General features: G+C 51.3%; 1 protein-coding gene across 4 annotated transcripts in view; it reads right to left on the bottom strand.

Moving 5' to 3' along the window:
- Nucleotides 1-2,597: 2,597 nt before the first annotated feature.
- SLC6A13 (solute carrier family 6 member 13) overlaps nucleotides 2,598-27,861 on the bottom strand; it is a 51,664-nt gene continuing 26,400 nt past the window's right edge. The window contains exons 3-15 of one of the 4 annotated variants that reach the window (XM_034935078.3): nucleotides 26,742-26,876; nucleotides 25,677-25,817; nucleotides 20,175-20,259; nucleotides 19,407-19,539; nucleotides 17,352-17,486; nucleotides 9,808-9,911; nucleotides 8,615-8,739; nucleotides 6,628-6,740; nucleotides 6,161-6,298; nucleotides 5,300-5,402; nucleotides 4,700-4,800; nucleotides 3,538-3,708; nucleotides 2,598-3,232 (exon numbers count right to left, since the gene is read on the bottom strand). In XM_034935078.3, coding sequence (XP_034790969.1) covers nucleotides 3,110-3,232; nucleotides 3,538-3,708; nucleotides 4,700-4,800; nucleotides 5,300-5,402; nucleotides 6,161-6,298; nucleotides 6,628-6,740; nucleotides 8,615-8,739; nucleotides 9,808-9,911; nucleotides 17,352-17,486; nucleotides 19,407-19,539; nucleotides 20,175-20,259; nucleotides 25,677-25,817; nucleotides 26,742-26,876 — 1,607 coding nt within the window. In that variant the 3' untranslated portion in view covers nucleotides 2,598-3,109. The remainder of the gene's footprint in view (nucleotides 3,233-3,537; nucleotides 3,709-4,699; nucleotides 4,801-5,299; nucleotides 5,403-6,160; nucleotides 6,299-6,627; nucleotides 6,741-8,614; nucleotides 8,740-9,807; nucleotides 9,912-17,351; nucleotides 17,487-19,406; nucleotides 19,540-20,174; nucleotides 20,260-25,676; nucleotides 25,818-26,741; nucleotides 26,877-27,861) is intronic. The other 3 variants (XM_003820384.5, XM_055095211.2, XM_003820385.5) reach the window with 3 other exon arrangements.

A 27,861-nucleotide genomic window follows, 5' to 3' on the forward strand; every position in this document is an offset into this window, starting at 1 on the left:
GAGAATGGCGTGAACCCGGGAGGCGGAGCTTGCAGTGAGCCGAGATGGTGCCACTGCACTCCAGCCTGGGCTACAGAGCGAGAATCTGTCTCAAAAAAAAAAAAAAAAAATGCTTAGCTCAATAAATGTGTAGCCTCCTTCCTGGAGCCCAGTGCAACCTAGTCTGAGACTGGGGACAGCAAGGATATCTCTAAACTCTTCCTGAACTTTTCTGTGATGCTGACAGTCCGATGTGGTGGGGCTGGAGCTATGGGAAATAGGATGGGTTTGACTGAATGTGTCCCCAGGGCAGCTGTCCCTATAGCATCTGCTGGACTCTAACAACACTGATGTAAGTAGTATTATTCCTGTTTTATGGAAGAGAAAACTAAGGATCAGAGAGGTTAGCTTGCCTAAGGTCACACAGTTAGTAAGTAAAAGGGCCAGGATCCAAGCCAGGCCTGCAAGCCCCTCTATAGGAGAATGCTCAGCTGGCTGTGGCGTCTCTGAGTTTGTGCACATGTGCACATGTCTCTGAGGATAAGGAGGGGCTGGTGCCTGCATGCCTGTGTGTGGATCTGAGACCTGGGTGTTCATGTGGGCAAGGTCTGAGGCCCCGCGCAGCCTGGTGGGCTCAGTGCCTAACAAGCTGCTTCCCCGCAGCCCTGGGCATAGTCTGTAACTCTCCCGCCACCTCTGCTTCTGCTCTCCCTGTTCAACTTGCCCCCAGGCTCTCGCTGCTTGCCTTTCCTCTCTAACAGGTGTGGCCTCCAGACAAGAGAGGGCTCCCTTCCTTTTGGGTCTTCTTCTCTGGGAACTCTAAGATACAGGGCCCACCCCTCCAGGCTAGGGAAGCAGGTCACTGACTCGGCTGCCCTACACCCCCACCCCCACCCCCACCCCCCTCGCTTCAGCCCCTCTGGCTAAGGCCAAGGTACTCCTGCTTCCTCCCCTCAACCCTGACCCCTGACCCAAGCCAGCAGCATTCTCACATCTCTGCCTGCCAGTCCCACCTGCGCTGTTAGAGCCTCACCCCCTCAGCCACCTCCCTCCAGTTTGATGACCTCACACCGTGTGTCACCAAGTGACTGAAAGGACCCTCACACCCATTACCTCCTTTGAGCCCTACAACAAGCCCTGCTTGGAGAAGGAGTGCATGGCGTCTTCTGCAACTGCGAAGCAAAGAACCTGAATTCCAAGTGACTGCACAGACACGCAGCAAGTTCTGGAAGCACACCTCCTGGTTCTTACACCAATAGGTGACTCTCACACCGTGTTCCACCATCGGGAAGCTCCTCGATGCGACTCAGATCACATCTGGGTCCCATGTTCCCGCTGAGGCCGGCAGTTCCGGCAACTTTGGTCATACGGATGGAGACAGGTATTATAACCTTAGAACCCAACCTGCACTGTGAGGTCCTGCCCTACCCCAGTTATTATTTTCCACAGCTCTTTGCTCTTTTCTGTCATGGTATCTGTCACTCACTGTTTAAGAAATTGTATCTGTTTTTGCTCCTGGCATGTCACGAGCACAGCACGGCACCACGCGGGAGGTGTTCCGTCAACAGTGTCCGGTGGATGGAGCTGCCGGCTTGCAGCATCTCGAGTTCGGGCCTGCCTCTCCAGCAGATGTATTTCTCCCCCGGTAAGACTGAGATTGAGCCCAGCACCCTCGGGGAATGCCCGAGCAGTCATTCTCCAGGAAGGGGCAGCCAAGGCTGACATACAGCAGGACTGCTGTCGTTAATCTTCACCAACTCTTCCAACGACAAAAAGTCAAAAACTGAAGACAAGCAAATATTTCAGTGCATTTTTTTCCACTAGTGGACATGTGAAAAACTAAGATCACCCAGGGAAGCCTGTGCACCCTTAGACTGCAGCCCTAAGAGTCACAGGACACACCAAGGGCAGCACCAGAAGACCCATCTGAACAAAGGTGGGCACACGGGCAGGCCCCCGAGCCTGCGCATAGGCAGGGAGAGATGTAGCTGTGTGTTCAGCCACTTCCAAAACCACACACAAAGCTACAGCCAGAAATATGTGGGGCCCGGCTCCATGCCCATACGCAGAGGCAAGGCTGCAGAGACACACCTGTGGCACCCTCTGGGCACCCCCCCCCCCATGCCCACTGACCCCGAGTGGGGGTGGACTTCCTCCCTGCAGCTCAGGGGCTGACAGTAGAGCTGTGGCCATGGCAGTACCACCCCCTCGTGGCCACATCTGGCGGTGCCCCGGCATCCAGTGTCTCCTATCCTCAGAAGAGCGAGGCAGTCCCAAGGAAGGGGCGTCCCTCTGCTGGCTGAGCTGGGCAGTACCCTCCTCTGCCAAGGCCCCCCAACCTGCTGCACTGGGGCGTGGTCACAGCCGGCCCTCTCCCACGTCCCCCGTGCCCAGCCTCGGTGGGCACACAGGCAGTTTTGGCCGCTGGGGGTAGGCGAGGACACAGCAGGGAAAGTGGGCAGGAGGAAACTGCCACCAGCCTTTCCCTCTCCTTTGGCTAGGACTCGGGTCTCCTTCATGTGTCCCTCAATTTCCTTTCTTATTCCACAGCACAAAGGCGGAGGAAGGAAGCTGAGGACATGTGGAGAGAGGCTGGGCAGCCTCCTCTGGTCCAGATGCCTGATGATGGAGGCTCTCAGCCTGGCCCCACCACCCGCCCCCATCACCGTGCTGAGTGGGCCCCAGTGAGAACTCAATGGGGGAGGCTAGGATGGGGAGGGACAGGGTCCTAAAGCCTCAACTGTAACATGGGGAAGGGTCAAGGCAGCCAGGCAGGGGGCAGAAATCAGACAGAACCGCTAGCAGTCAGCGGGAAGAATGTGGATTTAATGGAATGAAGGATGAGAGGGCCCGAAGCCAGCAAGTCTCGCCCCACCCACCAGCCCCCACCCAGCTTCCCAAGGGTCTCAGAGGGACACTCTTGGCACTGGCCTTTCGCATCTGTTCAACAACCCCTGAGCTGAAAAGTTGGAGTGGGAGGCCTCCAGCTCAGCAGGTGGACTCCAAAATACCCCTCTTGTCTTATCCACTCCAGGTAGGGGCAGGGAGGCACATGGGGCTGCTTCTGCCCTGTTCCCTCTGCAGCCATCCCCATGGCCAGGCTCACAGGCACCATCCAAGGGCCTGCCCCCTAGCAGTGAGACTCTAGCTCTGTGAGTCTGAGCAGTGAGGTCCTGGGGGTGGCGGGAGCCGAGGGTCCTGCTGGGTTCCGCTGGGGCAGGTCCTCGGCTGGGCACATGAGCTGACGGATTCTCTGCGGGGAGAGCGGAGGTGGCTGTCAGGTGGCGGAGCGGGGGCAGGTCTGCCAGCTTCCCTCATCACCAACATCTGCTGCCTCCCCATACACAAACCTGCCCTCCTGTCATCACAGCCCCTGTCTGGGAGTCCCCCTGTGTCTTCCTGAGACTTCTCAGCAGCCACTCTATCGCTCCCTGACACCCAGGATGGGCCCACTGGCACCTCCACACAACTGTGTGAGCCCTGGCTAGCAGCCCACCTGTCGGCACCTGCGAAGCCTCCCAGCCCCTCTGGCTGCTTTCCTGCCCGCAAAGGCCCTACCTCTCTGAAGGGGCCCTTGAGGGTTCCGAGTCTGTAGAGGCTCCAGGCAGGAATGCAGACCATGGAGGACAGAGCCAGGAGCCAGCCCAGGGCATCGCCCCACCACGGGTACGTGTACTTCTTGTTGTAGGTCAGCGGAGTGTACTTGATCAGGGAGAAGAGGAAGGTGGCCTGAGGGCGAGAGCAGAAGAGAAAGGGGTTGGGGGTCGGGGGCCTTGTGCCCTCAGCTCCCCCGCTCCCCAGTAGCCTGGCAGAAATCACCCTCCAAGCCTGGATTCCCTCTAGCTCTTCTGGACCAATCAGCCTCCAATCTTCTCCATCCACACTCTGCCCAAAACCCACACCCTCCAGCAGTGTACTCTGTCACTTCAGGGCCCCTGTGCCCCTGGGCACCTCTACATGCAGCTGACTCTCAGTTAGGATGTGATCATGTGGCCGCTGCGTGCTGTGAGGTATTTACTACCTCTCCTGCACCATGAGTTTGGGGTATGAGTACCTCAAGGGTACAGGCCATGCCTCGTTCTCCCTCTGCTCCTCAGTTATATCTGGCACACAGTGGGGGCTCGGGAACAGCTGACACAAAGAGACAAGGCCAAAGGAAGCTGCACGTTGTGGTTTCAGGCTCACATTCTGGAGCCAGGTTGCATGGGTTTGAATCCCAGTTCTCTGCAACTTTCTAGCTTGGGCCAGTGGCTTAACAACCTCTTCAACCTCAGTTTCATCTGTAACACCAGTGTAACAACAGCACTTCCTTTATGGGACTCTTGTGAGGATTAAATGAGTTAATACGAGTTAAAGCACCTTATGCCCAGCGCAAAGTCAGGGCTCTATACCGGCTGCTATTACGATTGCTGTGGTTATTGGCATTATTATGAGCAGCCCAAGGCACCCGGGTTTCAGTCCTGGCCTGTGACGTTAGACTCACACTGTGGTGTTGGTCAAACCGTCTGACAGCTCTGGACCTCAGTTTATCCTTCTGTGAAATGGAAAGGAAGAATCTATCTTGCTGTAGTTTTCTAGAATCCAAAAGGAGGATGAGTGAAAATCTAAGATGATTTTCAGTTCCTAGGGAGAAGTCCATTGCAGGGCTAACGGCTTCTCTACCCTGCTAGCCACCGTCTCTCCCTCCCTTCATCTGACTTTATCCCTGAAATGATCTTACTGTGCACACAGCTGGTGTGAGGAAGAGCCAACAGTATTTGATAAGAGGCCATGGCCTGTACCCAATCATGTCTTCGATGTTGTCGTAGAAGCGCCTGGCTCCTACCATGGAGAAAAGAAGAAGGAAGGAGGAGAAAGTCATTCTTCGGCACCCAGGACATCAGGATGGGGCCACAAACAGACCAGAATGGGCAGGGACCCATCAAGAGATGACATCACAGCTGTCTGTTCAAGTCGTTGCTGGGAGAAAGCTCTTCCCTGGCATTCATAGGCATAAACAGCAGCAAGCAGGACTTGGCTTGGGTACAGGCAGTCACTTCCTGATTATCGAGGTTGTCAAAAGCTGAAAACATTTGGACAGGGCAGGATAAGGGCCCACCTGAGGTGGTCTAGGTACAGCTATAACCAAGACTGTGGGCAAGGCAGCTTCTGGAGGGCCTTCCAAAGATAGCAATTTAGGATTTGCAAGATTTTGGAGGCTGGGTAGGGAGGCGCCCCAGGAAAAGTTAAGTGTGAGCAGTAGATGTCTGTTTCGTGTCTAAGGACCCCAAGACCCTTAGACAAGAGGAGGATGCTGGGACCTAGGGGAGGAGTCACTCACCGTAAACCCAAGCCACACAGAGGGACTCGAAGATGGCCACGAACAGGAGGCACATGCCACTGGCCGCATAGTAGTCAAAGAGCTGGAACACGTACATTCCGCCCTGCATGGCAGGAGATTATTTTAAAAAGAAGTTTATCCAGTGGAAACAGAAAGATTCACTCCTATGCCCTTTAGCTTCACACGGTGGAGGCACAGAGCAGAGCAGGTGAGGATCACAGGAGACGGATCATAAAAGAGAAGTAATTTGTAAGCCATAAAGCACGAGGCGGATATGAGACGCTAATTATTTTTATTATTGTTTTGGGACAGAATATACATGAAATAAGACAGCTATTGTTAGATTACATCTGAGAACACTTAGGGACTGGCCACGAAGCCCAAGACATAGAGTGTACTCTTTGGGGAAAGGATCAGGATAAGGGCTGTCATTGATACTGTCAAGCTGACAAGCTCCGTCTCCCTCCTTCTCCTTTGAGACGGCACAGAATGTCACCCAGCCCCAGGCCTCCCTTTCTTGCTTTGAAGTTTGTACATAGAACTTGGTTCAGCTGCCTGGGAAATCACCAGATCTTGCTGGAGAGTCAGCTTCTCCCAATCCAATGCTCCACATACCTCTTCACTTACTGTGGAGCCAAATGGCTCCTCACCCATCCCTGGAGGTGGGTGGTCCATGCCCAAAGGCCAGAGGAGGAACCTGCCTACTTTGTCGTTCCTGGGATGGGGAAAAGAGGGAGTCCTAGTGTCCAGAAGCCCAGAAGACCTGCCCTGACCGGGAGCCAGGGTATCTGCCTCACTGACAGGTAGCAGCTGTCACTTGGCTCCTCCTCCCCAGCCTTCCCCCGCTTCCCAGGCCCTCACCTCTGTGAGCATGATCAGCCCCACAAGGAAGGAGACGACAGATACTCCAAGGATGAGGACTTCCCTCCGGTTCTTCTTGCGGAACACGTGAGGGTACATGTCCACCAGCGCTGTCACCAGGCTTTCTACACACACAAACTGGATGACAGGGCAAAGGGATTGGAGGGAAGGAGAGCTCCCGAGATGCCCTGTCCATGAGCGCTGGCTTCTCGCTCCCAGGATCAGCCCTGCCAGCCTCACTGTCTCAGGTCCCCTGAGCTATTGTCCTTGCCTGGTTAGGTCAGGACTCACCCTCAAGCTCCTGTGTCCCCAAAAGGGCATCCACTTCTGACATTCACCCAGTCCCCAGCTATTTTAAGGGCCCTTGGGGCATGAAGCTCAACGACATGCCCACGGCTCCTCCTCCCCAGCACACACCCCCCCCCCCACACACATCTCTCAGCCTCTGAGTGGCTGCCTCTTGATACCTGGCTATCCAGTCCCAGGAGAACGACCATGAAGAAGAAACAGCAGGCCCAGAGAGGAGAGAAGGGCAGCATCACCACAGCCCGCGGGTAAGCGATGAAAGCCAGGCCAGGGCCTACGACAAGGAGCAGAGGAACACGGGCCAGTGCCCGGGCCAGCTCCAGGCTGTGGGTGACCCATGGCTTCCCAGCGTGGGGCCACGGAATAACAGGGGCTAGAGGAAACTTCACCCCAAAGTTGCTGTCACCGCCACGTCCTCACCTAGGAGAAGCCACCCCAACCTCCACCTGGTTCTCGCATTTCCAAGGTACCTCTCACTGTATTCTCACTGGCAAGAACAGAATCTAGAGACAGTAGGTGTAGAAGGCTGTGTGTCTAAAACGACTCCAGATCTCCAGATCTATTGCACAGACCTGAGGTTTCAAGCCTAGAATGAGCTCAGAAGCCAGCAGTCCATAGAAACTTGTGAAGCAGACCCAGTGCAAAACGCAAGGAGGTGGCAGGGCCTGGTGAGAAGAGGAGCGATCACGCCCCGGCTCCTCGCGATGTTCCGTTGTATTTGTACGGAACATAGATGGTACCAAAAAAATCGCTCCAAGGCCAGAGTTGGCCTCCAGTTACCACCTCTGCGCCCGGAGCCCTTTCTGTCACCCTGCAATGACTACACTGGCACTGGTTTCAGAATGCCGCTGACACACACCCTCGCAGCGCGTGAATGTTTCTCTCGACTGACTCATATGGCAGGAAAACATGCACGTAATAAAGCCTGAGTCCACCCATGGGAAGTTCCTCTGAAGAGTGAAGAGCATCACTGTGACCTCGGAGGTCTTTTGCTTCTGCCAGTCCCAGCTCCCACATTGGTGAGGTGGGGGTTGTGCAGGGCCTGCCCGCAGGTTTCTGTTGCATGGTACGAGTAGAGTGCCTCGCCCAGCACCTGGCGTACAGTCAACACTTAGAAAGTGAGACACGGGCCAGCCATGGCGGCTCACACCTGTAATCCCAGCACTTTGGGAGGCTGGGGTGGGTGGATCACTTGAGGCCAGAGGTTCAAGACCAGCCAGGCCAACAAGGTGAAACCCTGTCTCTACTAAAAATACAAAAATTAGCCGGGCGTGGTGGCACATGCCTGTAATCTCAGCTACTCGGGAAGCTGAGGCACGAGAATCACTTCAGCCCGGGAAGCGGAGGTTGCAGTGAGCCGAGATCATGTCACTGCACTCCAGCCTGGGTGACAGAGCAAGACTCTATCTCAAACAGTTAAAAAAAAAAAAAAAAGAGGGAGAGAGAGACACTATCGTTCTTAATGAGAATCACAGACATCCGCTGCCCAGGGCTTGGCATCCTGTGTGGCCCAGGCGTGCTTCTGAATGCCATGGTAAAAAAATCGTCTTATTACAGGGCAAAGTAGGTGAGCAAGAGAAACATTTTATGGCTTATCCAGACCGGGGCCTGGGCCTTGATGTTATTTGAAAGCAGCAAAACAGCACTGCATGGTGGAAAGGCAGTCACTCACAAAACAGGGAAACCCTATCTGCTGATGGAAGCTTCGCCTTGAGATTCATTTTATAGTGAACAAAATGAGGCCAGGTGCGGGACAGTGTATATAATATGTTATCATTTGGTTTTTTAAGAAGGAGGCAAGAAATAGAAATAGTAATATGTATTGCATGTATATGTCTGTATATATATTTTTTCTCATATATGTCTAAACTATTTCTGGAAGGATAAACACGAAATAGGTAACATTGGCTGCTTCCAGGGTAATGAACTGGAAGCCAAGGATGGGAAGAAAAATGTTCACTGTAGGCCTACTCTTTAAAGCTGGAATGACTGTTTCAATTCTCCGCCAAGTCTTCCCAGAACGCATCCACTGAATGGTGGCCGTAGCTCACCCAGGGTGTAGGTGACACAATGGAAACGCCTCTAGACGCTTGCTGCCAGAGGTTTGAACCAGGCTCACTGCCTCCAGGCCTCCCCAGTAACACTCACCTGACTCGGCCACCTCAGAAATGGGCACCCCCTGCTCCTGAGACATGAAGCCCAGGATGGAGAAGATGGCAAAGCCGGCCACAAAGCTGGTGCCGCTGTTGAGGAAGCAGAGGGCGATGCAGTCCCTGTGGGGCAGGGGTGAGGAGAGGGCGGAATGGCAGGGTCAGAACAGGGCTGCAACCTCTCCTGCTTCCTGTCTGGGAGCACAGCCCCTCCTGGCGGACACTGTCCTGGCCCCTTCATGGACGCCGGAGCAGGGCTACCTGGCAGAATTCAAAGGACCACACAAAGCACTGGCTCTCCTCTGACACTCCTCGGCCCCACCAGCCCAGGGATGGAATAAATCAAGGTAGTCCTAAAAGAATGAGGCTCCAGGGAAGCAAAACATGGATCTAGATGTGACGAACCGCCACACAGCCGCCCCTCTCTACCACGTAGGTCCACACCGCATGGGACGCCACCACTCTGCCATCATCCCATCTGGCATGCTAATGGGTAATCCCAAACAACAAGTAACTCTTAGTCGCCTGAATTCAATTTTGAGAGGCACCATATGATTTCGCTTCAGCTGTGTTTCAGCATGTATTAAAATTGGCCTAAATTTTCTGAGCACAAACCAGGTAGGCAAGGCGAGAACGAGGGGGACAGGATGTGAAGTGAGGGAGATGGTGTGAAAAAGGGGCAAGAATTCAAAGTTTTGGGGGCAGATTTACCAAGCAAGCAAGACTGAGTGCAATGCATGACACTGCTAATCACAGAAGGACCTCACTTCACATCATGGATACATTCTCGCAAATTGCCATTTTAAGCAAAACAACCTATAATGAAACCAGTTTTTTTTTCTCATCAAAGTTATGAGGAAATGACATTATTCAAAGACCTGTGGTGCTTCTCAGGCTTGCTTACCCAGCACTCCTGAGCCCACTAACCTCTACATCAGCCAGGAGGCCAGGCCCCCCTGCTGTGGTCTCCCAGCCAATCACAACTATCCCACCCTTTCGGATGCAATTCTCTGTCCATCTTGCAGTTGGCTCCTTGCAGCTCCTGGTAGCCCTGGGGTGTTGGATATGGGGGTGTAGACAGGGGGGCAGATCCAGGAGCTGAGGCACCCTCCAACTCACCCTCGTCTAGCGTGGCAGGAAGGACAGTAGAGAGATGCAGGTGTGTGGCTCAGGCCCCACGCCCCCAATCACCTGTAGCAGTTGTTGTGGTACTTGTTGTAGCTGCCCAGGGCTGTCAGGCACCCAAGACAGATGGCGAAGGAGAAGAATATCTGGGTGCCTGCATCCATCCACACCTACAAAGGGGAAGGGCAAGAAAGGTGAACTCCCAGGAAAGCCAGGCCATTCAAGCCATGGGCGGACATAGGCATGTGGCTGAGCCGGACGCTGGCTAGGGATGGCGAGTAACCTGTTCTCAGCCAACACTTGCATCCTGCTACCTCTGCTCACCCCAGTGGGCTCTACTCCCTGGACTCCTAGGTGAAGTTTCTTGGGCACTACTAGGATAGAACAGGCATTAGGCATTCAAAGAAAATGAAAAAGACTAAAAGACCCATGGTGGAAGCATGTAGGAGGGTGGGACAGGGCTCTAGAACGAAGCTAGGTCTCCTGTCAGGTTTTTGATCCTAGGTTCTGCCCCCACTCTCTCCTATGACCAGTGTGGAGGAATCCAGGCACAGGGTCTCCAGGAACACTGTCCCTAATAGGAGGGCCACCACCAGTATGTAGCTTTGCCCCTCATGTCTCAGCAACCTCTGTCTAAAGACAGGGACAGTAATTCTCGGCTCACAAAAAGGCAAAAGGACGAACAGAAACACCTCTGAAAAGGGCTTTGTACTCCTTGGGAGGGAAAAAAATCACAGTCCAGCTAAACATAGAGTTCAGTTGTTATTGTTATTATCTCAGCTGGCTCGCCCAGCCCGTGCATGTTATGATTTAGATCTAACAGCTAGAATAACATCCCAGACAGAAAGAACATCAAGGCAACAGGACCGAGCAACCCTGCAGATCTGCAGGACCCTCCCCAGGCGCTCCTGCCCCTGGCGACGTGAGCACAACCAGGGAGCACCCCGCTATGGACGCAGACATCCAAGCAGGTGTTCCTCATGTGTCTGTGTTCCTAATGGAAAGGGCGCCGGATGACCCGTCCATGTCTTTTGCTCAGCCTCATTCCAGAACCCCTCAAGCAGGCCCCTGCTTTCCATAAAACCCTCTATCCTTTCATCAGTCTCTTCCGCTAATATCAGGCCTCCAATTCTTCAGTCCCTTCCTGGTCTCTGCCTGCCTCCCTAGGCATGGTCACCACCCTCAGCCCCTACCCCTTGCTCCCTCCTTTCATGCTCACCCCTACCAAAGTGGCCACATTTCTCAGCAGTGTAGAGGCCCGAGGGATCCATCAGCAGGCTGACCACCTCAGAATCACGCCGATTCCTCAGCCAGCATCCCCAGTCGAGACACTGAATCCCTAGGCCTGAAGGAGAACCCAGAACTCGTATCCTTTTCCGAGCTTCCTGGGTGATCCTAATGGTCACCAGGTATGGGATGCTGTCCTATGGCCCCTGCATCAGGGGTGCACCCAGGGCACCCATCCTCTCATCATGTCTCCATTCTGCAGGGCCAGGGACAGAGCAAGGAAGACGGTGGGGAAAGGGGAAAATGTCTCCAGCCTCCCATTCTTGAGTTCACTGGGAATCCTGTCCTGAGGTGGTCTGTGAGGCAGGAGGTGCCACCAGGGACAAGGGGTGAGCAGCAAGAAGCATAGAGGAGGATTTGGAGGGGCTGGAGCCAGGGAGGAAATCACACAGAGAAGGAAATGCTGGGAATGAAATGCGAGAAAAGGACAGGGAATGAAGGACAGACCCTAGGACAGGCAAGGGGGTGTTTGCAAACTGCAGTGTCTCACTTCTCCCCGTTTAAAAAAAGAAAAGTTTCAGTGTGATGCCACACCAATTTTGAGGAGATGCCTTGGCCAGTCTGTTTGCTCCTTCAAGGTGTTCTAAATCCTTTTTTCTCTTCTAAAACTCTGCCACACAGCTCCTGCAAAGATAGTCATCTCAGGAAAACTCACTGACGTTGGCATGAAAGTCACTCGGTTCTATCTCATTCCTGCTTCACTGGCTAAGTTACTGGCAGCTTCAAGAGCAGGACCTTCTGGCAAAAGGCCCTGAGCTTATAGAGAAAGTGCTTCCCCAGGGTCAGAGGTGTAAGGGCTCAGGACCAATGCACGTCTCCTGGGACCCACGGGTACTGCCCCTTCATGAGGTCGGGCGCCCCCTCCCAAAAAGGTCATTCAGGGTGTGTCCCGGGAGCCCGGAGTCCTCGCACCTTGGACATTTGCTCCCAGGCCTGACGGTGCGCTGGGTGCAGACTGGGCCATGAATTACCAAGGAAACACGCCGCGGCTGCCCACACACAGGCAGAGGCACAAGCCTGATACGGGCATCTTTGTGAACTTGTGCTTGGGAAGGAATAATAAGAGAAATCGTGACTTGGCCATTTACCTCGCCTTGGCAGGGGTGGGAGGTCGGAGTGGGGTCATATGGAGACTGAATTGGGGGAGAGGTTAATGAGAACTAAGGAAAATGCAGCAGGAGGCTGAGAACCCAGAGCGCAAGGGTCAATGCACTCTTCTTTGACCAAAGCCCCCTCGCTGGGAGCTTGGCAAGCCCCAGCTCCCCACACAGCTGCTGCCCAACAGGCCCGCTGGGATGGGGAAGAGAACGGGGTCAGAGCAAGCTGTTCCATTCCCACCACAGGCGACCACTCCCTGCCCACTCCACGAGCCCTGGTTTCTGGAATAAAGCTCTGATTTGTCTCTGGCGAGGGCAGAAGGCCAACCAAGGGAAAAACAAGTGTAAAAAATTCTGGGTGGAACGCAGGTAAAAGAGGCCTTGGGGGGAAAGAGGAGGAGAGGGGACTCTAGAAGATCTGGGAAAGATGTTTTCAGCCTCAAGTCCAACCCCCAGAATTATTAATATCTATCTACTATTTTTAGGAAGGCAATGTTGTGTAATGGAAAAGCACAGCTTTGAAGTTACATTAATCTGGGCTCAATTCCTGACCTTATTAATTACTGGCTGTGTGATCTTAGGCAAGTCACTTAACCTCCCTGAACCTCCCTTTTCTCATCAGGAAAATGGGTATAATAACAAATAAAATAATGCATGTAAAATGCCTAACACATAAATAAATATTAGTTTCCTATCTCACCTTCTGGAATAATAAAAAGCAGCTCTTAAAACTCTCAAGTAATTCATATTCTTTGGGAACTATCATGGTAAATAAGACAGCAGTCATCAAAAGACTGCTTGAGATAAAACCCACGCTCCCCCACATGCTGGTTTTGTGATTCGGGGCAAGTTTCTTAAGTTTCCTAAGCTTCTGTTTCTCCATCCGTAAGATGAGGCTGACCCCAAACTCACAGGGTTGAACTGTGTCAAGCACTCAGCAAAGGGCCTGGCGAATAAGAGGGACATAATAAGGTTAGCTTTGGCCACTGTTTACTGCTGCTATTATTTTAAAAAGAAACTCATCTTTCATTGATAATGAGGTGGTATAGATTGGATTTCAATACTAAAATAAAGACTAGTTCTAATCGGTGATTTCAGCTTCCTCCCTAAACAAACCTTTCCTTAGACTTGCTTAACGCAGGGATCTAAAAGGTTCCACGAGGGTTCTTTGGATGTCCCCCTCCCATCCCCCGCCCTCAGCAACCTCCTAAAGTGCAGTAGAACAGGCACAGGGCCAGGACCCGGGAAAGAAACAAGTGGTCTGAGTAAAGCGCACGCTCCAGCAGAGCCCTGGGTCTCCAGTGGCCAGTCTCCAGGGGGACGAGACAAGGCCTGGGGACACTGAGAAAGGCAGCAACCTGCCCCTCAAACAGCAAGCCTGGCAGAAAAAGGGGAGCAAACGAGAGGGGAGCACAGCGTTGTCTCTGCCTGGCTCCCCACAACCGGCCTCAGTGCTTGGCAGAGAGATGCGTCTTTGGTCTGTGTCGGGGAGAAGACATTTTGCACCCTTCTCAAGTGCCAGGCGAATGCCAGTTAGAATGATCACACTTCCTGGGGAGTGCCAACTAGATTCAATTAGGGCTCTGGCAAAGCACCCCCACCCTGCAGGTGCTGCTTTGTTCACTGACAACAAAGGCCTAGCTTCAGCATGAGACTTGGACCAGGCCGAGAAGAAGCCTGCTCAGGACCAGTCCTGGCACTTGAGCCATCCCCCTCCCCACAGCCCCAAAGCACTTGGAACACAGATGCTCCCTGCACAGCCCCAAAGCGCTTGGAACACAGATGCTCCCTGCACAGCCCAAAGCTGGCTGGAATGGAAAGAATGGTATCCCAGAGTAGAGACTGAAAGAGGTCTTTGTCCCTGCAGTCACCCAGACCGAGACTTATGGCCTCATTAATGCTCAGAAGTTGAAAGCTACCTGGTCCACCTTCTTTATGTTTTCTGGAAGCTGTTATATACCAAACATGGCACCTGGAGCAGATCCGGCACATAGTAGGTGCTCATAGTAGATTCATTCAGGCTTTTGCTGAATGAATAAGCTGTGAGAGAAACAAAGGTGAGTGGCCAGGGACCTCGTCTCCAAGAGTAGATCATAAAGTGCATGGGATTCGTCATCATTCAGACCTAGTCCCAGTTGCAGATATGAGGATGAAAACATGCATTAAGCTCTCTAGGCCTTAATGTCCTAATCTATAAAATGGGGATGCCTTGTTGATCTGCTGTGAGCGTTTGCTGAAATAATGCATGTAAGCCTCTTAACAATGTCAGGGACAGAGTAAGCACGCCCTAGTTGTTAGCTACAAATAACTGATCAGGACAAAGCCATGAATCTGTTGTGGAAATACTAAGCCCCTCTGTCCTTTTTCTCTGCCAGCCTACCTGCCTGTCACCTTTCCTGATCATGCCTCCTTCCTCTCTGGCCCACCCGCAGACAAAGGTGATCTTTGTAGCTTAGCCACTGGTTCTCAACTCTGCCCCTCCAGAACCACAGTGGCTTTCTCTTGTGTGGGGAATCCAAGCCAAACTCTTCACCGGCCTTCAAAGCCTCCCCTCCACTCAGCTTCCCCCTACAACTCCTGCTCACCACCTACCATCCATCACAACCATGTGGTCCCAGATAAGTCAAGGGGCTTATGATTCACAAAACAAAGATACCCTTTGCCTGGTCTGCCATAATTACTGGCTGCACAACCTTAGGCCACAGTGTGCTCATCTTACAATGAGGAACGTGCACTGGAATCCTTCTAGGACTCCGGTTGTGCTTCTACAGTTTGGCTCCAAAGCCTGACTGCCACCCTCGTACCCTGCGTGGACATGAGGCAGTAGCAATCTGTATCTCCATGCTGTCTGAGAAATGGGAGAAGGGAAGGATAAGCTCCTATCCCACCAGAAGGTTATTGAGAAACACTCAGGACCAGGGCTACTTGACTCTGCAGGGAGGTTTCTGAATAGACATGGTCTGTCTGCTTCTGGAAGCCACAGCGTCCCAGTAGAGCTCAGGATGAAAGAATCAAAACCTGGCCAGAGTGGCCAGGAGACCTGAGGACAGTTTGGCTTCCGGATCGCCTGACATTCTGCCCCAGGGGGCGTCATTGCCCCTGTGTGCACGGAGCTCCCAGCCTCAGTGTGCCTGTCGCCTTTCTCTTGCTCCCTGTCAGCAACGTCAGTGAATATGCTGGTGCCCAACTATTTTAAACGTTTGGAAAGCCATCCCAGTGTGTCTTCCACGTGCTGGGAGCCACCCGCCCTTATGTCTCCTTGGGGCTTCTTTCATAGACATGGAGAGACTCCAGCAACAAGAGGAGGAGCTCTAGGTTGCACACTCACTCCCCCAGCAGGGTGGTCTCTGCGCCCGGAGGCAGAGGCAGGGCATAACCGGGTAACAACACTTCAGGGCCTCTGAGGCGGAGCTTACCCATGCACCCCTCCGGCCCTCGACAACTCCTGGCTTTGCCAGCTTTCAGATGGCTGCCAAAGAGGGGAAGGTAAGAGACCTGTCAGAGGCAGGGCCTGCCCATTCCAGGCCTTGCTTTCCAACCCCCTTCAGGCAGCAGGCAACACCACCCCTCCCTACCCGGATGGTAAAAAAGCCCGCTGTAGCAGAGGGAGTGCAGACCACGAAGGAAGGGTGGGGAGGAGACCCGGAGCCTCTGGACAACTGACAGGGAAACTTAACACTAGCCCAGCTGGCTGAGGGCAGGGCCAGGGAGCTGCGGCCTAGACATGGGTCACATGGGCAGAGGGAGGGAACCAGGAGGCAGATTGAGGGGTAAGAATTAAAAAGGAAGCTCAGTAGGAGATGAGCTCCCAAGAGATAAATGTACGAAGCGGGTGGGGAGAGGAGGGGAGAAGGACACCCTTGAGTAAGGACTGTGAGTGACACTTGTGGCCCTTGAGAAATATTACTAGAAATACTACCCTAGTGATATTTGCCTGGGTTCCCTGGCAGCTGTGAACCCAAGAAGGGACAGTGTCAGACACCTTATGACCACAAACAGCTGCTAACATGTCAGAGGCATTTGAACCACAGCGACTCCAGCTTGAATAGGGGCTGGGTAAAATAAAGCTGAGACCCACTGGGGCTGCATTTCCAGGAGGTAAGGCATTCTAAGTCACAGGATGAGACAGGAGGTTGTCACCTCACAAGATACCGGTCATAAAGACCTTGTTGATAAAACAGGTTTCAGTAAAGAAGCCGGCCAAAACCCACCAAAACCAAGATGGCAACAGAAGTGACTTCTGGTCCTAGAGGAGGAGCTCTAGGTTGCACACTCACTCCCCCGGCAGGATGGTCTCTGTGCCCAGGAGGCAGAGGCAGGGCATAACCGGGTAACAACACTTCAGGGCCTCACCACCGATTATATGTAAATTATTATGCATTAGCATGCTGAAAGACACTCCCACCAGCTCCATGACAGTTTACAAATGCCATGGCAACGTCAGGAAGTTAACCTCTATGGTCTAAAATGGGGGGGAACCCTCAGTTATGGGAATTGCCCATACCTTTCCAGGAAACTAATGAATAATCCGCCCCTTATTTAGCATATAATCAAGAAATAACCATAAAAATGGGCAACCAGTAGCCCTGGGGCTGCCCTGCCTATGGAGTAGCCATTCTTTATTCCTTTTTATTTCATTTTATTTTATTTTATTTCATTTTATTTTATTTTAGAGACAGAGTCTCACTCTGTTGCCCAGGCTAGAGTGCAGTGGCGCGATCTCAGCTCACGGCAACCTTCGCCTCCTGGGTTCACGCCATTCTCCTGCCTCAGCCTCCTGAGTAGCTGGGACTACAGGTGCGTGCCACTACACCCGGCTAATTTTTGTATTTTTAGTAGAGGTGGGGTTTCACTATGTTGGCCAGACTGGTCTCGAACTCCTGACATCAAATGATCCACCCACCTCGGCCTCCCAAAGTGCTGGGATTACAGGCATGAGCCACTGCGCCTGGCCTCCTTTACTTTCTTAATAAGCTTGCTTTTGCTTTATTCTACTCCCCCCAAATTCCTTCTTGTGAGAGGTCCAAGAACCCTCTCTTGGGGTCTGGATTGGGACCCCTTTCCGGCAACAAACAGATGTCTAGAGAAGGAAGGGTGCACCCCTGCTGCCACTGTGGACACCCTAGGGTAGTGCTAGGTGCAGGGGTTCCCCGTCAGAGTGCAGGGAAAGCCTGAAGCTCAGGTGCCCTGGGAGTCACGTGAGGGCTCCTGTCTGTGGCTTCTTACCTGGGGATCCCACAGACGCGTGAGGTTTGGGTACAGGTAAAACTGAATTCCTTGGGCTGCCCCAGGCAATGTCACCCCTCGAATTAACAGGACCACCAGCATGAGGTAAGGAAATGTGGCTGTGAAGTACACCACCTGGTCATGGGCAAATGAGAGACAAGGAGCTTGTGAGTGAGGAAGCGGCAGGGGCAGGAGGCAGGGGCAGGAGCTCCTCAGAAAAGGTCAAGGGAGTGTTCCTCCTGCTCCCAGCTCATCCGCAGCTGTTTAGTTCTGTTGCAGGAAGTCAGGGACCCCGAATGGAGGGACTGGCTGGAGCCATGGCAGAGGAACATTAATTGTGAAAATTTCATGGACATTTATCAGTTTCCAAATAATACTTTTATAATTTCTTATGCCTGTCTTTACTTTAATCTCTTAATCCTGTTATCTTCATAAGCTAAGGATGTACATCACCTCACCTCAAGACCACTGTGATAATTGTATTAACTGTACAAATTGATCGTAAAACATGTATGTTTGAACAATATGAAATCAGTGCACCTTGAAAAAGAAGAGAATACTAGCAATTTTTAGGGAACAAGGGAAGACAACCATAAGGTCTGACTGCCTGTGGGGTCGGGCAAAAACAGCCATATTTTTCTTCTTGCAGAGAGCCTATAAATGGACGTGCAAGTAGGAGAGATATCGCTAAATTCTTTTCCTAGCAAGGAATATTAATATTAATACCCTGGGAAAGGAATGCATTCCTGGGGGGAGGTCTATAAATGGCCGCTCTGGGAATGTCTGTCTTATGCAGTTGAGATAAGGACTGAGATATGCCCTGGTCTCCTGCAGTGCCCTCAGGTTTACTAGGGTGGGGAAAAACTCTGCCCTGGTAAATTTGTGGTCAGACCAGTTCTCTGCTCTCGAACCCTGTTTTCTGTTATTTAAGATGTTTATCAAGACAATACGTGCACTGCTGAACATAGACCCTTATTAGTAGTTCTGTTTTTGCCCTTTGCCTTGTGATCTTTGTTGGACCCTTATTAGTAATTCTGCTTTTGCCCTTTGTCCTGTTCCCTCAGAAGCATGTGATCTTTGTTAGACCCTTATTAGTAGATCTGCTTTTTGCCCTTTGAAGCATGAGATCTTTGTAACTACTCCCTGTTCTTACACCCCCTCCCCTTTTAAAACCCTTAATAAAAACTTGCTGGTCTGAGACTCAGGCGGGCATCGTGGTCCTACCAATATGTGATGTCACCCCCGGCGGCCCAGCTGTAAAATTCCTCTCTTTATACTGTCTCTCTTTATTTCTCAGCCAGCCGACACTTATGGAAAATAGAAAGAACCTACGTTGAAATATTGGGAGCGGGTTCCCCGGATATAGTTCCATCTCCCCTATCCCTTGAGCCACAGCCTCCCCTCTTCCCTTCCTCCCTCCAGCTAAAAGCTCCCACCTCCCCTGACACATATTCAATAAATATTTGTTGAGTGGCTGAATGACATTTGGCATTCTCCCAACAAGTGTGCTTAGCGTTCATGGCAAGGATTGTCAGATATGAAAAGATTTGTGACACATGACCTCTGTCCTCATGGAGCTTACTAGCTTAGCACAACCAGGCAACCAGATTAGGAGAGGCCCCCAGGGCAAGAGTTCGGGAGAATTCAGAATGCCCTCTTTGCTCCAGGGCAAAGAGTCCCCTGGAATTCTTGAGTTGATTAAGAATCATTTTGAGATGAAGAGTCTTCATGGAATTCTTTTTCCAAAGAACTGTTGTATGAATTAGGGAACCATGACTTGTGTTCAATTTGCAATGTGCCCACCCATCGTCAGTTCCAAGATCAGATTACCCTGGAGGTGTCCTTCCTGCCTTTCTCGCTCTCTTCCAGTCCCAAAAACCAGAAGTATGTGAGTCTAGGAGAGGCGGAGAATCAAGGAAGGGAGCCACATCAAATCCTCGCTGGGTCATCGCCTCCCGTCCTCAACGGGGCCACAGCTTAGAGAACTCCTGGGTGACAGCCCCCAGTGAGGGCAGGAGTCCGGGAATGGGAGGGGCAGGAGCTCCCCACACGAACCTTGCCTGTGGATTTCACCCCCTTCCAGATGCAGAAGTAGCAGATGACCCAGGCCAGCAGGAGGCACAGAGCCAGCTCCCAGCGCAGGGCCCCCAGGTGCTGGATCCCATCAGAGATCTTCAAGACCCGCCGCCTGGGGAGAGAAGGGTTGAACCTGGCTTACTTTTTCTGCCAGCCTCAGTTTTGTGGCCCCGTCCTGGGACAGTGGAGCTGAGCCTGCCTCCAGGCTCTTGTCCAAAGGCTTCTCTGCTCTCTTCACATGAGGCCATCCTTAGCCCAGAGCTGGAGGTGGACATAAAGGTGGAGAATGGAGACTGTTCCAGGTAAGTTTGCTCTGAGTGCTTTGTCCCCAGCCAGGGGAAGGAGGTGCAGGCACCTATGTTCCCAACCAGGGTTTCAGGACCTTTTGACAGCAGGACTCTTGCCCTGGGTGAATATCAGTACTGGGGGGAGGGGGTGGGTCAGAGTCCACACTCTTGCAGCCACAGGGAGGAGGAAGTGCGGAGTGAGAGCACATATGCACACACACTCTCTAACACGGGGCGGGGGTGCGGGCAAGGAAGGCCAGGCACAGCCCCAGGAGAACTGTAGAAGTCTCATCTCTGAAACCAGTCCTGCAATAACCACAAACATAGGCACCACAGAAAAAAGCCACTTAGTGGAAATTCTTCCCTTGCTGTCCATTGAGAGTGACCTTGGTGTGTACTCCTCCCCATACCCTTCTTCTGAACACACGGCCCACACTGGGTGGGGAAGGGTCTCACTTACTCCCAGAACTCGATGACAGGAGAGGTGGCATTCTCAGAGGTACCATTCAGGGAGCCGTTGGTCTTCTGGAACTCCATACAGTGTTCTACCCATGGGTCACGAGGAGGGAAAAAAGAGAAAAATCATCAGCCAGCCTATGACACAACTGGAGAGTGGGGTGAAATTCTAGGAGAATGGGAAGGAAGGTATTTGGCAGGAGCCAGGCTAAGGTTATCTGTACAAAACATCCTCCCACACGTAATAACCTCAACAAATGCAGCTCACTCTCTCCCGCACACTTGGACATGTGGGTACATAGATGCTTGGGTATACATTCTCCTCAAGCATGATCAGATGGCAACAGGAAAGGTGCTCTTCAGGTCAGCTGCTTCAAGGCATGCTAACATTTCTATGTAAGCGTCCTGTGCAAAGTCACCACCTTCGAGGAATAATAAGAGGGAACTGACGTGTCAGAGTGGCCGAGAGCGCGGGTTGGAAAGCTCTGGCTTGAATCCTGACCCCACGGGTATGAACTGTGCAGCTGTGGGTAAGTTATAACTCAGCTCTCTGTGTTTTGCTTCACTCATCTCTAAAATGTAGATAGTAAGATCCATTACGTAGGATTGATAAGAAATTAAATGAAAACGTGGATGTAGAGTGCTCAATAAGTGGTGCTCTCTATTATTTGTGTGTGACTTTGGAGTTTTACAAAAAGTACTGACTTTTTTATGTTTGATAAATACAATAATCCTGGGAAATATTAAGACAGATACTGTTTTCCCCATTGTGCCCGTGAAGACGGTGGATCTTCTTAGAAATGGCCTGTATCTGCTCATGAATGACCAAGTGTAGGCAGAAACCCAGGTCAGCAAATTTTCTGGGTTCCACCTTCAAAATATCCAGATTGATCCTTCTGTCACCTCTACCACCACCCAGTACAGGGTGGCAGCATCAGCTCCCGGCTCCTACCTGGCCTTCGGTTTTCACCCTTGCTCCCCTCGTGGAATCTCCATTTTGTGAAACCTTAGATCACTCTATGTCACACCCCAGGTAAAGGCCTCCCGTGGGTTTCCCGTCCCACTCAAAGAAAAAAGCTGCAGCCCCTTTAGTTGCCTTCAAGGCCGTATTGGATGCATTCCGCACCATTCCCCTCAGCCACCGGCTCTACCACGTCCAGCCCGTTCCCTGCACACGTGGGGTGTGTTAGATCCATTCCCACACCATTCCCCTCAGCCACTGGCTCTACCACGTCCAACCCATTCCCTGCCCCTTCAGCCACCTGCTCTACCATGTCCATTCTGTTCCCTGCACACGTGGAGTGTGTTAGATCCATTCCCACACCATTCCCCTTCAGCCACCTGCTCTACCACGTCCACCCTGGTCCCTGCACATGTGGGGTGTGTTGGATCCATTCCCACACCATTCCCCTCAGCCACGTGCTCTACCACGTCCACCCCGTTCCCTGCCCCTTCAGCCACCTGCTCTACCACGTCCACCCTGGTCCCTGCACACGTGGGGTGTGTTGGATCCATTCCCACACCATTCCCCTGAGCCATGTGCTCTACCACATCCACCCTGTTCCCTGCACACGTGGGGTGTGTTGGATCCATTCCCACACCATTCCCCTCAGCCACCGGCTCTACCACGTCCACCCTGTTCCCTGCACACGTGGGGTGTGTTGGATCCATTCCCACACCATTCCCCTCAGCCACCGGCTCTACCACGTCCACCCCGTTCCCTGCCCCTTCAGCCACCGGCTCTACCACATCCATCCTGTTCCCTGCACACGTGGGGTGTGTTGGATCCATTCCCACACCATTCCCCTCAGCCACCGGCTCTACCACGTCCACCCGGTTCCCTGCACACGTGGGGTGTGTTAGGTGCCGTGCCGCCTCAGTTCCTTCTTCCTAGAGTTCTTGTCCCCCAGCTCAATGACTCGTTCCCCCTCCTCCTTCAGACCAATGCTGAAGGGGCATCTCAGTAAGGCCTTTCCTGACCATGCCACTTAAAATTGCAATCCCACTCATGAAACTCACAGTCTCTGTTTTATTTTCCTCCATAGCCCATCTTCTAACACGACATGTGCTGCTGCTTTCTAACCAGACACTTCTCATTCACTTGTTTTGTTTATGTCTACCTCCCATCGCTACAATGAAAGCCCCAGGAGGGTGGGGTCTTTGTTTTTGTTTATTACCATATTCCCGGTGCTCAGAACAGAGCCTGGCATATAGCAGGAGCTCAACAAGTATCTGCTGGGTGATTGAAGGCCAGCTAGGTGCTCTCTCCACTAAACCATTCACTTTCCTGGACGCTGCAGCGCACCCAGAAAAGCATTATTTCATCTTGGCGGGACAGCGTGTCTCGTGCTATTCAAATGCTAGGCTCTGAGTAAAACCAGGCTCACTAAGAGAGATGTCAACAATGTCAAAAAATAATACTCAGGTATTTAATGTGCCTCAGAATTGTCCCAGAGACCCCCAGGCAATCCACAGGAAGGTGGGCCTAATGAAGCCCTGAAACAAAAGCTCCAGGCCACCAAAAATTGACAAAATTGTTTCAAGAGGGACTCCACTGAGATCTGGATAAAATCTTTACTGTCTGACAGGCTGGTTGTCAAGGGTGGTTTCAGTACACATAGATATTTAAAAAAATAAAAAGGAAGAAAAGAAAATATATATAAAGCTAAAGAAGTATAATAAAACAGATTTTTTTTGGAGACCAAGTCTTTCTCTATTACCCAGGCTGGAGTGCAGTGGCACAATCTCGGCTCACTGCAACCTCCACCTCCCAGGCTCAAGCAATCCTCCTGTCTCAACCTCCCAAGTAGCTAGCTAGGGCCATGGGTGTGCACCACCACCCCTGGCAAATTTTTTGTATTTTCAGTAGAGATGGGGTTTCACCGTCTTGCCCAGGCTGGTCTCAAACTCCTGAGCTGAGGCGATCCACTGGCTTTGGCCTCCCAAAGTGCTGGGATTACAGGCGTGAGCCACCGCCCCCAGACTAATTATAATAAAACAGATCTTTAAACCTTGATTCATTCGATCAATATTTTTGAGTGCTTACGATAGAGCCAGCACTGTGCTAGGCACAGAAGCTGTGGAGATAAAGACACCTTTTCTGCCCTCACAATCTTGATGACTAGTGGGAAAACCAAATCAACAAACAGATGAAAAGTGAGGGAAGTGCAGCAGCAGGGCCGGGGCCGGTGTGGGTGCTACCAGACACAGTTAACAAGAACCTAATGCAATCTTGGGGTGTCAGAGGAAGTGCAGCAGCAGGGCTGGGGCCGGTGTGGGTGCTACCAGACACAGTTAACAAGAACCTAATGCCATCCTGGGGTGTCAGAGGAAGTGCAGCAGCAGGGCCAGGGCTGGTGTGGGTGCTACCAGACACATTTAACAAGAACCTAATGCAATCTTGGGGTGTCGGAGGAAGTGCAGCAGCAGGGCCGGGGCCGGTGCTACCAGATACAGTTAACAAGAACCTAATGCCATCCTGGGGTGTCAGAGGAAGTGCAGCAGCAGGGCCGGGGCCGGTGTGGGTGCTACCAGATACAGTTAACAAGAACCTAATGCAAGCTCGGGGTGTCAGAGGAAGTGCAGCAGCAGGCCCGGGGCCGGTGCAGGTGCTACCAGACACATTTAACAAGAACCTAATGCAATCTTGGGGTGTCGGAGGAGGTACCCCCAAGGTTTACTTTCCCTTTGAAAAATAACGGTGGAATGGAGGTGGTGGCAGTGATGCACAAAGACGTGCCTGGAAGGGGAGCATCAAGTACAAGGTGAGAGAGGTAAAGGTGAGGTGGTGACACAGACAGGAGTCAGGTCATGAAGGGATGAAGAATATCATCCTAACCGTGCAAAAATGCTTTTCCGGGCAAGTAAAGGATTCAAACTCCAGTTCAGAATTAACTTATCTGAGCAAGAAAGAATTGGGCTGGGCACAGTGGCTCACGACTGTAATCCCAGCGCTTTGGGAGGCCGAGGCAGGTGGATCACAAGGTCAGGAGTTCAAGACCAGCCTGGCCAAAATGGTGAAACCCTGTCTCTACTAAAAATACAAAAATTAGCCGGGCGTGTTGGCAGGCGCCTGTAATCCCATCTACTTGGGAGGCTGAAGCAGAGAATTGCTTGAACCTGTGGGGTGGAGGTTGCAGTGAGCCAAGATCGCGCCACTGCACTCCAGCCTGGGCGACCGAGCGAGACTCCATCTCAAAAAAATAAAAATAAAACAGATAAAAAAGAAAGAATTAATCATGGCTAGCCCACTTCAAAGGGCTAAGGCCTTGTTGACTGGTGCTGGAAGATACTTGGACAAGGAGAGAGGGATGTGCCAAGAATCCAAGCAGAACAGCGTCCACCGTGCTCTCCAGCCATGCCGTCCGACAGGGCAGCCACAAGCCACCTGTGGCTGTTTAAGTTAACATTCAACGCAAATGTTAAAGTTCTGTTCCTCAGACCACTTGCCACATTTCAGGTGCTCAATAACCACACATAGGAGTCACTCCAAACCTACACTGGTTCAGTGGGACTGCCCGTGAAAGGTAAATAAATAAATAACCACATGTAGCTGGTATTAAGAACTACCATATTGGATAGTGCAAAGAACATTTTCATCATTACAGACAGTTCTTTTGGACAGCATTGCCCTAGATATTTTTGTTGTTGTTGTTACTTTTCATACATTAGACTCAGTATTTCTATTGCCATGGGTGGCTCAGGTAGTCGTATAAGCACCGGAGAAATTGCAGATATGCAGCACATAGCAACGTTTCAGCCAACAGTGGATCACCTGTATGGCAGTGTTCCCATTTGATTGTAAAATACGGCATCTTTACTGTACCTTTCCTATGTTGCACTATGTTTAGATACACAAATACTTACCATCGTGCTGCAAGTGCCTACAGTGTTCAGCACAGTATTATAGCAGACGGCCCAGGTGTGCGATGGGCTGGGCCATGTGGGTGTGCACTCTGTGCTGTGTTCATCCAAGGACGAAATTGCCAACAACGCGTTTCTCAGAGTGTACCCTTGTCATTAAGCGACACGTGACTGTAACTGCTATTATAAATCACAGCGGACCCTTGAGCAACATGGATCTGAACTGTGCGGGTCCACTTATACGTGGATTTTCTCCCGCCTCTGCCACCCCTGACAAGCAAGTCCAGATGAATTGCAAGTTTGAAAGACCTAAAACGTACCAGAGAGAAGATACACGAAACAAATGAATGAACAAAACATATATCCATATATCAAACTAACCATATTTCAAATTGATTTAAGCAAATGGCTAAACAACACAAAAGTGGTCAGTTCTCATTGAATATGTTTTTTCTTTAAAAAGTTCCTGACATTTGCCTGTGACGCTGGTGAATTCTTGATCTTATTCTTGACATAAGCTCTCCATGGTCGACTTGGGTGATTTCTGGTGTGTCCGTGTTAAGCGGGGATATAGGGACAAGCCCAATTCCGGTTAATGTGGCAGAACGAGAGGAGGAAATGGACCCTTGGGTGAGGACCATACCTGTGTTCCACTCATGGTAGCAGCCGCCCCAGGGCAGGTCGATGGTGAAGCTGCTGAAGAGGTAGAACAGGGCCCAGGCCAACACAATGATGTAGTAGACGTTGAGGAGGATGACGATCATCTGGGAGGCATAGCCAATGCCTGCGGGGAAACTGCAGAATTGGGCTAGGAACGGTGGACAGTGGTGGTGTGCACCTGTCATTTCAGCTATGCGGGACGCTGAGGTGAGAGGATTGTCTGAGGCTGGGAGTTCAATTTACCATTGAGGGAAACTGCTATTTTTGTAACTCCCTGTGGATCTATAATTATTTCAAAATAAAAACGTAAAGAAAATCCTATATATGGAGAAATAATGAAATTAAATACTGTAAATTTTAAATACTTGTGTCAAGATAGAACTTTTTTTTTTTTTGAGATGGAGTTTTGCTCTTGTTACCCAGGCTGGAGTGCAGTGGTGCAATCTCGGCTCGCTGCAACCTCCGCCTCCCAGGTTCAAGAGATTCTCCTGCCTCAGCCTCCTGAGTAGCTAGGATTACTGGTGCCCACCACCATGCCTGGCTAATTTTTTGTATTTTTTGTATTTTTGTATTTTAGTTTCACCATGTTGGCCAGGCTGGTCTCGAACTCCTGACCTCAGGTGATCCACCTGCCTCGGCCTCCCAAAGTGCTGGGATTACAGGCATGGGCCACCACGCCCGGCCAAGATAGAACTATGAATGAAATAATTTTTTCTCATTTAAAGTTCTCTTTTAAAATGTTTATAATTGATTTAAATATGTCTTAAAATACAACAACATTGTTATGTGTTTAAAACATATGGCTAAAGTGGCTTTGCACTCTACTTACCTAACCTAAAGCCTCTGCCCCATCCTCACTGCTGTTTCTCGCCCATTCTCTGATAGATCAGCTGACTAGCTCAGTATGCAGCCCACAAACCAAGGGTTTAGCATAGAGACTCGGGGTCTTATCTTAACCTCAGAACTGCTACTAATCACTCAAGTCATTCCAAACAAGGTTTATAACCACGAATGAAGACGCTTTGGAGTCAGGTACAGAGCTACTCACCCTCAAAGATGGGGCAGATCTTCCTCCAGGCTGTGACGCCTCCCTGGCTAGTGTACTGGCCTAGTGCTGTCTCCAGAAGGAAGACAGGAATGCCACAGGTAAAGAGGAAGACGAGGTAGGGGATGAAGAAGGCACCTGTGGTTAGAAAACAGGCTGTTCATTTCCTGGGACTATTCTCCTCATGGTCTGCATTCACCTCCTCCCATTACCAACCCAAACTGCCAGTCAGAATCTCGGAGGCAGAGAACATGCAAAACTGCAGGAGACAGCTGTCTAGATGTTTGGAACATAGCAGAGATCAAGAGTCACCCCATTATCTAAGATCTACACAGCCTCTTGCCTTTTTTCACTGCAGTTTCAGTCTATACCTATTAAAGTTTGTTCCCCACTGAACAATTACTGCTTAACACATAACTTGTGGCAATAACAAGGAGCTTATTAAATAATGGATGTCTAGGAGCATTGGCACAGCCCACAGTCTATAATTCTTTTCAAAGAAAGCATTGCTCTTAATGTCAGGTAGTCTTTTAGTAAGCTGAAATCAGATGCCCTTTCAGTCATTGTTATGGTTTGAATGTATCCCCTAAAGTTCGTGGTTGGAAACTTAATTCCCTATGCAACAGTGTTGGGACGTGGAGCCTAATAAGATGTAAGTCATGAGGGCTCTGCCCTCATGAATGGATTAATGTTATTACTGTGAGACTGTGTTTGTTATAAAAGTGAGTTTGGGCCAGGCACAGTGGCTCACGCCTGTAATCCCAGCACTTTGGGAGGCTGAGGTGGGAGGATTGCTTGAGCCCAGGACTTCAAGACCAGCCTGGGCAACATGGGAAAACTCTGTCTCTAAAAGAAATACAAAAAATTATCTGGGCATGGCTGTGTGTGTGCCTGTAATCCTAGCTACTCGGGAGGCTGAGGTGGGAGGATTGATTAAACCTGGGAGTTCGAGGCTGCAGTGAGCTGTGATTGTGCCACTGCCCTCCCTCCAACCTGGGTGACAGAGCAAGACCCTGTCCAAAAAAAAAAAAAAAGTGTATTTGGCTCTCTGTCTTTTATATGAATATTCTCTTGCCTTTCTGCCCTCTGCCATGGGATGACACAAAGAAGAAGGCCCTCACCA

The sequence above is a fragment of the Pan paniscus genome, chromosome 10 (genome assembly GCF_029289425.2).
Source record: "Pan paniscus chromosome 10, NHGRI_mPanPan1-v2.0_pri, whole genome shotgun sequence".
NCBI classification, from domain to species: domain Eukaryota; kingdom Metazoa; phylum Chordata; class Mammalia; order Primates; family Hominidae; genus Pan; species Pan paniscus.